Source organism: Salvelinus sp. IW2-2015, linkage group LG18 (assembly GCF_002910315.2).
Source record: "Salvelinus sp. IW2-2015 linkage group LG18, ASM291031v2, whole genome shotgun sequence".
NCBI classification, from domain to species: domain Eukaryota; kingdom Metazoa; phylum Chordata; class Actinopteri; order Salmoniformes; family Salmonidae; genus Salvelinus; species Salvelinus sp. IW2-2015.
The window spans coordinates 6,342,036-6,356,962 of record NC_036858.1 but is presented as its reverse complement, the minus strand read 5'-3'; the positions used below and the strand labels follow the sequence as shown (position 1 = coordinate 6,356,962).

Below are 14,927 nucleotides of genomic sequence, written 5' to 3'. Positions count from 1 at the left end.
CAATTGGCRCGCGAAAACCAAGCAGAAGTGACTTTCCTCTTAAAACATGAAATTATATTCTGTCCTTTGCACATTTCTGAGTTTCTATGTGCACAGAGTTCATCATGATTTCTGTTCAAACAGCTGTTAGAACCCTAGAGTCTGACACAACATCACAGGGCCACAGTAGAGTTCCCTTCCGAGGCAAAAACCAGAAGCAGCCATTTCATGTGCAGATTGACATGTACCCGGGTCGATTAAGATTATAAAGTTCAACATGGTGGGTCACAATAAAAGCCATATATAAAACTCCATTGACAAGTGATCCATCTGCTCTGGTTTGATGATTGATGCCGTTTCCTTACCACCATTATTATGAGGCCTTCTTTGTTGTTAMGGCCTGACCTTGTCACTGGGGTTGGAATAAATATTGACTTCATGAAGTGAGACTGTCATGGGTTTAAAGCAGTAGGCTACAGAGCCACTGATTTCYCTATGGTTCAGGACCCTGCTTTCCATAGCCATTTTTAGCTGTTTCAGTCTACTGAGAACCATGTCTTTTTCCTTCAAGAAAACTCACTTCCTTTCGATGAATAAGTTGCAGCTTGTAATGTGACTGCAGGGCATGCACGACAGAATAAATTCGGCTTGACGCCAATAATATAATTTAAAGTGAATCACTGAAATTGTGATACACTTTAAAGGGCAGCTGATTTTTTTTTAAATGTATCATTTTCCCTGTGCCTCTGGCTTAGAGGGTTAATTGATTCAATTATTTAAATAAATAAAATAATAATAATCATAGTCACAACCAGTTTCATTAGTATTGTCCACTTCCGAGAGGAGAGCTAAAACAGCAAAATGTGGCCTTAACAATTCCGTAGTGCTATAGGCCCTAATGTACATAATGAAGAAATCCCTAATGATTTAGAGATCACCAGGAAGACAGCTGCTTCAGTAAAATGGTATTCTCTCTGGCCTCAGGGGAAGCCATGTTTTCCCAGTTAGCCTTTCTTTATGGGCCTGTGAGGCTAGCTCATCCACATTCATCCTGCTGAAAAGGATTACATACGGTAAGTATAGAAAGAAATCACGGTACCMTTTACATGTAAGATGGTTACCATGATGATGATATACACACAGGGATGTTTTCACTGGCTGTTGATATTGATGGTAATTGATATTGTGCTGTAACATAGTTCAGTAAACATCTCTAGAGTGATGGGATGTGTACAGATGTAGGATCTTAATTTGAGCCAGTTTGCTACAGCAGGAACATAATCAAGCAACAACAGGACATTTGAATTATTATGTGGATTATAATTAATGAATGCATTTTTCGTAAGGGAAAATCAAGTCTGAAATTTCAAATTGGAAATGACAAACTTCAGAAGCCTTTTTAAACTTCATATACATTACACGTTTACATTTCTCCTGCAACAGATTGTACATCTGTAGGGTTTATATCTGAGTGTTTGTGCGTTTGTATATCTCCCTATGTTTATGTTTGTATACTGCATGCCTCTATGCATGGGAGTGCTGTAAAATAACAATTATCCTACATGGTACGTTAAATAGCATAATTACGACATTAGGCTGAAGACTATGTTGGTTATTAACTTCACACTGTTACCCGGAGTAAATAAATCAGATTTTTGAATAAGTGTGTGAAATTGTTCATAAAATTATATGAGTTTAATCAACCGTTATTGCTGGGGTGATGATGGGACTCACACACACACACACACACACACACACACACACACACACACACACACACACACACACACACACACACACACAGAGCCTGTGAATGGACTTCTTTATACTGTATGTAATCCCGGATAAGGGTATCTGATATCCATGACACACATATAGAGGTGTTCTGTACAGTTTCAACTGCCAGAACGGCTTGACCAGTGAGCCCAACCCTCCCTGCTTGTGTTTCATTTCAGCCAGAGGACTAGTCCATCTGGCCATGCAGTCAGAAAACACATGTCATATCAAGTAATCAATGAATCAGCATGTTACCTGAGCAAAGCAGATTTCTCACCAGTATCAAACATGGTTGCATGACACACACACACACACACACACACACACACACACACACACACACACACACACACACACACACAACACACACTATAGCGTTTGAGGAGATCAAGAGGGAAATATGTTTAATTATTTTTTCTTCTTTAACTTTGAACTATTCCTCTGTGCATTAGCACGGCATTGCACAGAGGTATTGCACAGAGGAATTGTCAGCTGTTACCTAGATGACCGTCATGTTCCATTCCATCTATCACCTTCACTAAACATGTAAATGGGTGGAATGAGTGATCTTCAATGCCTTTTTCATGTTCCTAAATGAATTACTCTAGAGTTGAAGAAGCTTTAGGAAGCCTTAAGTATCAGCTTTTCGTTGGTTGGAATATCGAAAGGTGTCTGGTGGAGATTTTGGGGGTTCATTCTGTGTGACTGGAAGCCTGAAAGATAGAATTAGGCCAAGAGGAGATTGGTCTATTTTTTGCTAAAGACATGGTTGAACTTTTTTGATGAACACATTTAAGAAAGTCTCTCTCTCTCTCTCTCTTCTCTCKCTCTCTTCTCTCTTTTAGCTGGCTACATGGGACTCAGTCCATGGTCTAAATGGAAGCCTGAAAGAGAGTCGCATTGAGAACGGCATGCAAGGAGTAACGGTCAAAGTAGTAACACTACTGGTAAGGAACATCTTGTTGACACTGTGAGACTGTGTTACCATCCATGTGCTGTGAATTGGAAACAGTATCCATGTTGTTCAGCTTGAAAACAATGTGTCGAACACTGCTGCTTAAAACATAACCATTGACTCAGCACATGCACCTGAATTCATGTTGTGAGCATTCCTATTTATGTTGCGTTCGATTTTGTAGGAGGATCCATTTGTCATGGTGGCTGAAAACATCCTTGGTCAGCCTAAGCGGTACAAAGGATTCTCCGTCGATGTGCTCGACGCCTTGGCCAAGATCCTGGGCTTCAAGTACGAGATCTACCAGGTGGCGGACAGCAAGTATGGCTCGCAGCTGCCCAACGGCTCCTGGAATGGAATGATCGGCGAGCTCATAAACAAGGTGAGCTTTTCTGTATTACCCGTGAAACCTACCAACCTGCTGTATTACCCCCAGGAAGAGAATGCTATTTGAGACCATTACGGTTTCCACTTGAATTCAGTCCCCGCTCATCCCTGACTGACCAGGGGATGTTAGCTATACTTATTCTCTGTCTGTCTCCACAGAGAGCTGACCTGGCCGTGTCTGCCATTACTATCACTCCGGAGCGGGAAAGCGTGGTGGACTTCAGCAAGCGCTACATGGACTACTCTGTGGGGATCCTGCTGAGGAAACCAGAGGAGAAGATCAACATCTTCTCACTGTTCGCTCCRTTTGACCTGGCCGTGTGGGGGTGTATTGCTGCAGCCATCCCCGTGGTTGGAGTTCTCATATTCCTGCTAAGCAGGATGCAGTCACTGAAGCCCCAGAATCCTCCAGTGCCACACCAGCAGCCCACCAACCAGGCGTCCAACTCCCTGCACAGTGCTATCTGGATAGTCTATGGAGCGTTTGTACAGCAAGGTACAGAGGACTCTCCTATATACTCATTTAGCTTTTATCTAAAGCAACCCAGGCCATTTTACAGTAGAAAACAAATGTATCATTTGTATGTTTGAAATATTTTATGGGAAACATACCATTTTCATGTGCTGGAATGTGTTTGTCGATTACATTTAAAAATGCATGATTCATTAAAATATCCTGTGACTATTTACAAACTATTTATGATACGATGTTGATACTTTCTAATGCTCAGATGAACAGTAAGCCGATTTAGGTAATGAAAGTGATCCTATGCGTTACAATGCCATCCATAAAGTTGCATATGAAGTGGAAAAGGCCACACAGCTGTTTCTGCACCTATGTTGCTGTCTCGTACATGTCTCATGGACACGTGTGCGGTATACAGTCCATATAACATAGTGATTGCATTACAAGCTTGTTAAGCTCACAAGAACACAGTAAAGGTGCCTTTGAATGAAGAAAAGGATATGTTGGTTGGGATCCAAGACTGGCAAAGGGAAATAAATGAGTGTGTCAGCAAGTCCTGTTGAACCTCAGCTGCATCTATAATTACCTCCTGCCTGTTGAACCATTTTAAGCCTAACAGCCAAGGATTAAACATGGGGAGCYTCTGCCCTGTTGGTTCTTTGCAACTGTCCACTATTTCAAGTGGACACTTTTTATCTGTATGGGGAAACAAGTTATGGAACCTTTGAAGTTAATCACTCTAATCTGGATACATTTTCTTAGTACAGCATATTGTCAACCAATTGTGTTATGGGACGGTGAACAGACTTCAGCCCTTCAGTGATCCTTATATAACCATTTCTGTCACAGCATCTTCTATATACATCAGTGGGGGCTGGTGGGAGGAGCTATAGGAGAATGKGCTCRTTCTATTATCTGGAATGTAAGAAATTGAACGGAGTCGAGCATGTGGTTTCCATATGTTTGATGTCTTGATACCGTTCCATTTATTCCATTCAATACATTACAATGAGCCTGTCTTCCTATAACCAGCCTCAACTGAAAATGTGTCCTCCTATAGTTCCTMCCACCAGTCTCCTCTGATATACAGCGTCAGTTACAAGTTTGGACACACCTACTCAGTCAAGGGATTTTCTTTATTTTTACTATTTTCTACATTGTAGAATAATAGTGAAGAAATCAAAGCTATGAAATAACACATATGGAAGCATGTAGTAACCAAACAAGTGTATTTTATATTTGAGATTTTTCAAAGTAGCCTACCTTTTCCTTGATGACAGCTTTGAACACTCTTGGCATTCTCTCAACCAGATTCATGAGGTAGTCACCTGGAAGCATTTCAACTGACAGGGGTGCCCTGTTAAAAGTTAATTTGTGGAATTAGTTTCCTTAATKCGCTTGAGCCAATAAATTGTGGTATATATATAAGATATCCCTATTTGGTAAAAGAACAAGTCCATATTATGGCAAGAACAGCTCAAATAAGCAAAGAGAAACGACAGTCYGTCATTACTTTAGGACATGAAGGTCAGTCAATCCGGAAAATGTCAAGAACTTTGAAMGTTTCTTCAAGTGCAGTCGCAAAAACCATCAAGCGCTATGATGAAACTGGCTCTCATGAGGACCACTACAGGAAAGGAAGACCCAGAGTTACCTCTGCTGCAGAGGATACGTTCATTAGAGTTACCAGCCTCAGAAATTGCAGCACAAACTCTGCAAGTAACAGACACATCTCTATATAAACTGTTCAGACGAGACTGCTTGAATTAGGCCTTCATGGTCAAATTGCTGCAAAGAAACCACTACTAAAGGACACCAATAAGAAGAAGAGACTTGCTTGGGCCAAGAAACACGAGTAATTGACATTAGACCGGTGGAAATCTGTCCTTTGGTCTGCTGAGTCCCAATTTTTGGTTCCAACCGCCATGTCTTTGTGAGATGCAGAGTAGGTGACCGGATGTTCTCTGCATGTGTGGTTCCCACTGTGAAGCATGGAGGAGGAGGTGTGATGATGTGGGGGTGCTTTGCTGGTGACACTGTCAGTTACTTATTTATAATTATTTAGAATTCAATGCACACTTAACCATCATGGCTACCACAGAATTCTGCAGCAATACGCCATCTGGTTTGCGCTTAGTGGGACTATCATTTGTTTTTCAACAGGRCAATGACCCAACACACMTCCAGGCTGTGTAARGGCTATTTGACCAAGAAGGAGATTAATGGGGTGCTGCATCAGATGACCTGACKTCCACAATCACCCGACCTCAACCCAATTGAGATGGTTTGGGATGAGTTGGACCACAGAGTGAAGGAAAAGCAGCCAACAAGTGGTCAGCATATGTGGGAACTCCTTCAAGACTGTTAGAAAGCATTCCAGGKGACGTTGGTTGAGAGAATGCCAAAAGTGTACAAAGCTGTCATCAAGGCAAAGGGTGGCTACTTTGAAGAATCTAAAATCTAAAATCTTCTTAGATTTGTTTATTAACACTTTTTTGGTTACTACATGATTCCATATGGGTTATTTCATAGTTATGTTGTCTTCACTATTATTCTACAATGTAGAAAATAGTAAAAATAAAGAAAACTCTTTAAACTGAGTAGGGGTGTCTAAACTTTTGACTGGTACTGTACATCCACCCACTTTACCAACAGCTTGTTCATCCTCAACCCCTTGATAACTGTAGTTGCTTTCTACCCAGCCTGGAGAGTGACATGTCCTTTCTCCCCCTCTATAGGAGGGGACAGCGTGGTGAGCTCTGTGGCCCTGAGGATCGTCATGGGCAGCTGGTGGCTCTTCACCCTCATCGTATGTTCCTCCTACACGGCCAACCTGGCAGCCTACCTCACCGTCTCCCGCATGGACACCACCGTACGGTAGGTTGCTCCTTGCCCGTCTGACTCTGTTTTATCCTGAATAATAGTGTCAAGGTATTGTTAACCCGGGTGAACAAGTCATGAATGACGACCCTTGGCTTACCCCGCTGTTGGACTGTCTAATGTTCTGTCATCACAAGGGGACAAGAAAGACCATCCAGAAGTTCACTGTCTTTTATTGTCTGCAGTAGAATATGAATGAGGTGTTCACCACAAGTGTTGTCAGTCTGTGGTTTATAAAAGGGTCAAGTTTTGTGAGTGGTCAAGGTAGTATGCACTGCAGTGTGGAGGCTGCTCAGGGGAGGACGACTCATAATAATGGCTTTAACGGGGCAAATGGAATGGCATCAAACCATGTGTGTACATTAGATGTTCTTGAAGCCTYACAACGGACTGTTACACAACCATGGTGATATGTTGAATAACGCAAAAGATCCTGTAAAGTTTTCAATAGATTTATATGAAATATGACATTCAGCATGTACAGGATCAGTATTTTAATGTCACAGCTCGACCATGCAGTACTTTTGCCATTCATCCTGTAGGAACATGGGCTCCAGAGCATATTCCACAAATCTCCACAGTGTCATCCACAACATTTTAACTGAAAATGAATTGACATGTCTAATGCATGATTGCAGCGTTCGTATTATCTAATACGGTTTCTTCCTTCTGAAGGTGATATTTCGCTACGCTGGYATGTGCCAACTGTTTGAAATGCCAGACATACATCATGGCATCGTCCAGTAGAATCCATTTTGAATAATCATATGCCTACATTGCCTCCCTGCTCACAGACACACACATGTATATGTACATGGACCTCACACATGGAGGCATGATGTTGGATCTTTAAAGATTACCATCCCCTCTCTGTTGGCCTTCGGATCTGCAAATGTTATCCACCGCTTATCCCGGCACGATGCGTATTTGCTCAGGCGCTGTGGCTTTGACGTCTGATTGTATTTGATTATGCTGATGTTGTGCAAATGGTGTGTTTCAAGGTTGGAGGAGGGAGGGGATTGCAGGAAGGTCATCCAGCCTACTAAGATAGTTAGGTGAGACAACCACATATCGCAGTCGTAGTACGTACATTTTTCCTCAATAAATAAGTTGTCAGCAAAGTCAGTGCTGGTGGGAAAAGACAAGTGGAAGGTTATTTGTGTGTGGGGGGGGGGGGGGGGGGGTGTAAGAACAATGTGTTATTTAAGATATTCTTTGAAGAGGTAGGGTTTCAGACGTTTAAGATTATGGGCAGGGACTCTCCTGTCCTAGCGTTCAGGGTTAGTTCGTTCCACCATTGAGGTGCCAGGACAGAGAAGAGCTTTGACTGACTGAGTGGGAGCTGACCACCCCTAGAGGTGGGACGGCCAAGAGACCAGAGGTGGCAGAAGAGAAGAAGGGAAGAGGGGTTGGGGTTGAGTGGGCAGGTTGTCGGGTGTCCCACTCGGGTGGTGGTCAGTCAGGCGGCCCAACATTTGGATAAACAGAAACCATGCCATGAATTARGAACAATATTTTCATTTTTTTCATAATGTGATGCAGCACATTGACAACTCAAATCGCTTTGGAAAAAATTGCTTTCTTATTAACCTTCTTACCTAATGAAAACCTATAGCTGAGATAACAAAACAAGACCTTTACAATCAATATTGTTAAAATAATAAAATTGTTTCATTGAAACTTAAATGAACAATTCCTAGAATTGAATGTAGGCTGCAAAAATAAATATATTTAGTAGGCTAATAGACCCTACTCAAACTTTTACCAGCTGTACTGATTATAACTTTATATGTCCTTCATAAAGTAAAGAAAATAGCGAAAGCCTACATTAATGTAATAATTATTAACTGATAATTAACAAAATTATCGTAAAGAAATACCTGCTTGCACTTTTCGAAGGCTGTGTAGGCTATCCATCTGCCGTGTTTTTGTCCTTGTCCACAATGACTCCAAAATCGTTACAAACCGGGGATTTCACTCACATGGGACCTGTATCCACGATTCTGTATTCCCCCATCTTAACCTTTCTTTTGATTTCTATGGTTACGTTAGCCATTTTTGCGTGAACTAGGCTAGCCAGGGAAAGTAAACATGGCAATGTATTCTCACATGGAGGGAGGAAACATAAGCTCTGCACATGGWCAAATTAAAATGTTTCAGCACCACACAAATAATGTTGACAGTTCCCTGCTCCACACTCTCTCACTGCGTGCGTGGCTGGTAGCCTCTATGTCTGCCTCCCTGCTCACATAATGGAATTCACAACACAACAAGCTCCTGGGTTTGTAAAAATATTGTGTTGATTTCAAATGTTTCCAGCCCTCAATATAATTGTTCAAGGAACGCTTTCATTCCACCCGCAAGCTGATTTTTTGGCGGGTCACCCACGGGGAACTGTTGGTATCAGACCCGATGGAGGGGAGGGTCAAGCCAGCTGGGAGGAAAGGGGACAKTGATAGTCAAAGGATGCGAAAAGGAAGGAGAGTAGGGTCGAGGAGGCAGAGTGAGGAGACAGGAGGGAGAAGGATTTAGCAGAAGGGAGAGATGATAGGATAGAAGAGGAGAGAGTAGTGGGAAAGAAAGAGAGCGAAGATTGTGATAGCGTATCTGAGTAGTGGCTGAGTGGTTAGGTTTKGAGGAGMGAGGGAGMKAAAAGCAACAAAGTAGTGATCAGAGACATGGAGGGGGGTTGCAGTGACATTACCAAGCAAACATCCTCTAGTAAAGATGAGATCAAGCGCATTGCCTGCCTTGTGAGTGGGAGGGGACTGGGAAAGGGTGAGGTCAAAGAACTGAAATGAAGTCCRGCATCAGGAGGTTGAAGTCGCCGAGTACGCTGATTGGTGAGCCATCATCAGGAAATTMGTTTATCAAGGTGTCAAGCTCAAGCTTTTCATATCATTGCTCCTCCAATTCCCCTGCTTTTTCTCACAGCAGGTTTTTATTACGCTACATGTACCATATAAGCTATTAGTTTTACAGTATTATGTTTGTCACGTCAGCTTGAAAAATATATATACTGAACAAAAATATAAATGCAACATGCAACAATAGATTTTTTTTACTGAGTTACAGTTCATATAAGGAAATCAGTCAATTGAAATAAATAAATTAGGCCCTTATCTATGTATTTCACAAGACTGGGAATACAGATATGCATCTGTTGGTCACAGATATCYTTTTTTAAAGTAGGGGCGTRGATCAGAAAAACAGTCAGTATSTGGTGTGACCACCATTTGCCTCATGCAGCGCTACACATCTCCTTTGTATRGAGTTGATCAGGYTGTTGATTCTGGTCTTCGGAATGTTGTCCCACTCCACTTCAATTGCTGTGCGAAGTTGCTGGATATTGTCTGAAACTGGAACACGCTGTCATACAGCGCATCCCAAACATGCTCAGTGAGTGACATGTCAGGTGAGTATGCAGGCCATGGAAGATCTGGAAGACATTTTCAGCTTCCAAAAAGTGTGTACAGATCCTTGCAATATGGGGTTGTGCATTGTCATGCTGAAACATGAGGTGATGGAGGCAAATGAATGGCATGACAATGGGCCTCAGGATCTTTTCACGGTATCTCTTTGCATTCAAATTGCCATCGATAAAATGCAATTCTGTTTGTTGTCCGTAGCTTATGCCTGAACATACCATAACCCCACCACCACCATGGGACACTCTGTTTACAACGTTGACATCAGCAAACCGCTCCCCCACACTACGCGATACACGTGGTCTGCGGTTGTGAGGCCGGTTGGACATACTGCCAAATTCTCTAAAACGATGTTGGAGGCAGCTTATGGTAGAGAAATGAACATTCAATTCTCTGGCAAAAGCTCTGGTGGACTTTTCTGCAGTCAGCATGTGTATTGCATGCTCCCTCAAAACTTGAGACATCTGTGGCATTGTGTTGTGTGACAACTGCACATTTTAGAGTGGCCTTTTATTGCCCCAGCACAAGGTGCACCTGTGTAACAATCATGCTGTTTAATCAGTTTCTCTATATGCCAAACCTGTCAGGTGGATAGATTGTTTTGGMAAAGGCGATTTCAGCTCATRAAACATGGGACCAACACTTTACATGTTATATTTTTATTCAGTGTATATATTTATATATTCCACCTGAGTACCAATTGTCATAATCAAACATATCTGAAGCAGACCTTCCTGGCAGATTTTCTGCCACGCTAGGAGTACGGACTGGAGTGTGCTTTTCACTTGTGTGACGCAGTGTCCTTCTTGTTTATATCTGTGTTCTCGGTACATTAGGTTATAGAGACAGAGCTCTAGCCATTCTGTTGATTCTGCCACTGCTRGGAGAGGTTCTTTATTTATAGCCATTCTGGATGATTCATCCCACTCCTGTTAGTGGAAACCATGGCTGAATCAGACACTGGGGTCTTTCAAATGTCTCTTTACATTTATGTCATTGGAGCGCATGTCTGAATGTCTGAAACTTACTCCTCAGACTTGCATCAGCGAATAGATAGCTTTTCGCTTGGCACCGACTTCTAAGATGCTTCAGGAGGGCGGTCATGTGTGCTAGCGATGCAGAGGTCCTGGGTTTGAGCCACGGTGTAAGCCGAATCAGGAGGACGTGGTACTCGCTAAGCAAGCAGCTTGACATTCTTTACATCAGCATGGTGGTTACGTTAGCTAATGGAAATGGTAGGTAGTGGATAGGTAGTGGAAAGTACATTGGACAAGCGTTTTCCATCCCATACTCCCCCTGAACCCAGAGGTCACAATGAACCTCTTTCTGAAGGGTCTCCCATCACACCATTTAGAAGCTACCGTACAGCCAGTGCCAGGTGTTAATGGTGATGTGCATTAGCCAGTGATATCATGAGTAGCCCCCACTTATGCTCACACACACACACACAAGTGCGCACTCATGCATACCACATGCGATTGCATTGACAGTGTGTGAATTTTGTGACCTACATCATTTGAGAGGGTTTCATTTGTACTCCAAACTTTGAGTAATATACCTATTAATTAATTTACATTTTGTTTACCATTTATTGAAATGCTGGAAATACGTGCTTGCAAGTTCTGTGAAATGGGCAGAATATTTTTGAGAAGGTGTCAAGTGGCGGAGGCRAAAGATTAAACGAGAACATTTTTGACATCCAAAAAACAAAACCTGGCGAGGCCTCAGTTATARTTATCTTTTCATCCTGATTTTGTGACATTTTTTTCTCTCTGTTCCCTCTCTATCCTTGATCAGGGGATTATGTAGATCTAACCAACCTTGTTTAAACCTAATTATTGTATTCCACAGACTGGGCAGCGCCCAGAAAGACACTTGCAATATCCACTGGGTAATTTGTTTGGCAGCCCACAGTGTATTTCTTATTCACATTTTGAATGCATGTGTTGATAATGTGAAACGTGGGGAGAGGGAGAATGGGGAGGGTATTGATTGCTTTTATTTCCTCCATGGGGKGATATTTGGCAAACAACAAATAATTCCTGTATATGTATTAATTTACTATTACTAGGGAYGTGCGTTTGGGTTGTTTTTTGTGGGGGTTTGACCGGTATTTCTAGCATTATCCACTGGGTTTGCTGCAGGCAGAAAATCCTRGGAAATGTTCTTTAATTTACACAAGCTGTCTCCAATCAATTCTTTAATGTCTGGTTATGCGTGAGTGTTTGGTGGGGGGATCGCCTAAACCAGGGGAGGCGTAGCATACAAATCTTAATTTGCACAAAGCCTATTATTTGGCAGGGAATACAATTTGTAGATCASTGATTCTACACCTCACTTTACTCAAACTGATCCTCTCCAACAGACTCAATCCCTGATCATCAGAGTTTATAAAAATGGTGCAAATAGGACAGTTAAAGGGGAGAGACTGWATCCAACCAGAAAATATAAAAATGTAAAATCAGAATATTGGTTGAAATGCTGAAATGCTTTCAGTTTTTTTGACTAGACTCCGCCCCCTCCGCCCCAGTGTGTTAACCATTTACTGCAGTGGGCTAAATCAGGGTCACACAGAGTTTTTATTGATAGGCTTAAACAAATCTACTTTGAAATAAAAGTATACACCTCAAACATGGTTATGGGCTTAAAAAAAACACCTTTACCATGTCAGATATAGAGTTGAAATGTATTCAATCTTGAGTTTGCATCCCRATATTACACTTTATACATCACAGAAGACTGAAATATAACAAAAAGGTTTTACATAGAAAGACCGGATTGTCAGCAACAAAAAAAAATAAGTTAATTATGAAAAAATACTAATGACATTCGACCCATGATGCCACTAGAGGAAGATTTGGTCATTTTACTGGCATTAATGAATGTGCACATTTTGGGATTGTCAACTTTTTCGAGAGGGATGTTGGCACTTGAAAACCCATATCCTCAGCATTTCTATAGCGGATGACAATTGCCTTTTTGTTTAGAAATAAGCTATATTTTCTTAGATAAAATGCCTATTATTCCCCATATAAGGTTCATAACAATGAATAAGTTAAATATTTATGTTGATAACGTCCTTTTGAGGTAAGATTATCAAAATCTGGGAGAATAAATAAATATATATATACTGAGAAAAGCGCCTCATCTAGAGTCGCTCGTTGGCAATCACACAGAAGTATGACGTCAGTCATGTCCTTAATATGAAATTATTTAATATTACGGCAAGGTTAGAGTCTGGAATGTTTTTTATTTCTGAAATCTGAGGTTGGAAGATGGARGGCCTTTTGATTGTACATCAAATGTTTTCTTTAGTATCTACTAGTGAATAGAGTATGTCATCAAGCATGTCACATCAGAGATCACTGACTGTTTGAATACTATGGTGACATGCCAATTTCCCTAGCTGCTTMTTTTAACTATATTCCAGAAAATCAAATCCAAGATGACATTTCCATCAGTTCATCTTCAATGCATTCTTGTGTTGCAAAATAAATTACTTTATTTACTCAAGTAAACACATACAGAAGATATCCAAAGTACACCCATGAACAATACTGTATATTCATGAATGTTGGAGGTAGGGTTGCAAAGGGACGGAAACTTTCCGGTAAATTTCCGGAATTTTACCTAAAGTTTTCCATGGGAAGTTAAGCCCCAGAAATGTAGGTAATGTTGCTTAAATTTATCAAAAAAGTTAGCTTATAACAGTGAACCCTTTTTTTGTGGGATACACACAAGGCAATTCTAGGTCTTGTGGCATGTTTTGGTTAAACTATCCCCAATTCAATGGAATTGCAACCCTCTGCATGCACAGTGCATTCTTCCATCACATGTGCAGTGCACTCTTCCATCACATGTACAGCTGATTCTCAAGATCTTGCACACTAATGAGATGCTATTGGGCCCACACTACTACACTGTCTGAGCCAAAGACTACATGCTTTCTGGTAAGTTTTGATTACAATACTGAATATATTTTATATGACATACATGATTTTTTGTTAACTAGTAAATGGTATCCTACAGCAAAGTGTGTTTAAATCATTTCTAACTTGTTAACATTTTCTGCTAGTTAGTTTTTGCCACCATGTGGGTTTTAGCTTGCTTGAGCCTGCTAAATGAGGAGTGTTAATTCACCTGATTCCATACATTTCATTTTAAAACATTTTATCACGACTTCTACCGAAGTCAACCCCTCTCCTTGTTCGGGCGGCGTTCGGCGATCGACGTCACCGGCTTTCTAGCCATCGCCGCTCCATTTTTCGTATATCCATTTGTCTTGTCTTGTTTCCATACACACCTGGTTTTCATTTCCCCAATTAAGCTACTTGTATTTAACCCTCTATTTCCCATCATGTTTTGTGTGTAATTGTTTTCATGTTAGGTGGTGTTAGTTTACGCGCTCTACTTTTATGTTCCGGTTTTTGAGCGCGTTTGATTCATGTAGTGCTCTCGTTTTTTGGAACTATAATAAAAGTGCGCCTGTTCATTATAATCTGCTCTCCTGCACTTGACTTCACCTCCAATACACCATCCAGACACATTTATCTTTCAAAAGGAGTTGTTTAATCTAACTGCTTAACTATTTATCTGTACATGGAATTGTATTTGTTAAAAAATAAAAAATAAAATCTAATCTTTACAGGAAAATGTAGAAAGAAAAGCTGTGTACATTTGCAAATACTGTGMCAAATCATATGTGAAGAATGCAACAAAGCTGCAGAATCATCTGACCAAGTGCATAAAGTTCTCTCAGCGCTCACAACAAGCAACCTCTGAAAAAAGTCCCTCTACTTCTATTCGAGGTGAAAATGATGCATCAGACACCTTATCGATAGCAACAGCTCATTGTCCTCCTGGAATCAGAAGTTTTTTTGACTTAATGGAGGAACGTAGTCAGAGAAATGCTGATGAATGTCTTACTCGAGMTGTGTATGCAACTGGTTCACCTCTGATGCTCACAGGCAATGTGTATTGGAAGAGATTACTGAATGCTCTTCGCCCAGCATACACCCCTCCAACCAGACATGCTTTATCTACTCATTTGCTGGAT

General features: G+C 41.2%; 1 protein-coding gene across 2 annotated transcripts in view; it reads left to right on the top strand.

The window, feature by feature from the left end:
* The window catches only part of grid1b (glutamate receptor, ionotropic, delta 1b), a 429,877-nt gene that overhangs the window by 379,695 nt on the left and 35,255 nt on the right, over window positions 1–14,927 (top strand). For both annotated transcript variants that reach the window (XM_024008802.2, XM_024008801.2), the window contains exons 9-12: window positions 2,601–2,702; window positions 2,895–3,092; window positions 3,257–3,593; window positions 6,302–6,440. In XM_024008802.2, coding sequence (XP_023864570.1) covers window positions 2,601–2,702; window positions 2,895–3,092; window positions 3,257–3,593; window positions 6,302–6,440 — 776 coding nt within the window. The remainder of the gene's footprint in view (window positions 1–2,600; window positions 2,703–2,894; window positions 3,093–3,256; window positions 3,594–6,301; window positions 6,441–14,927) is intronic.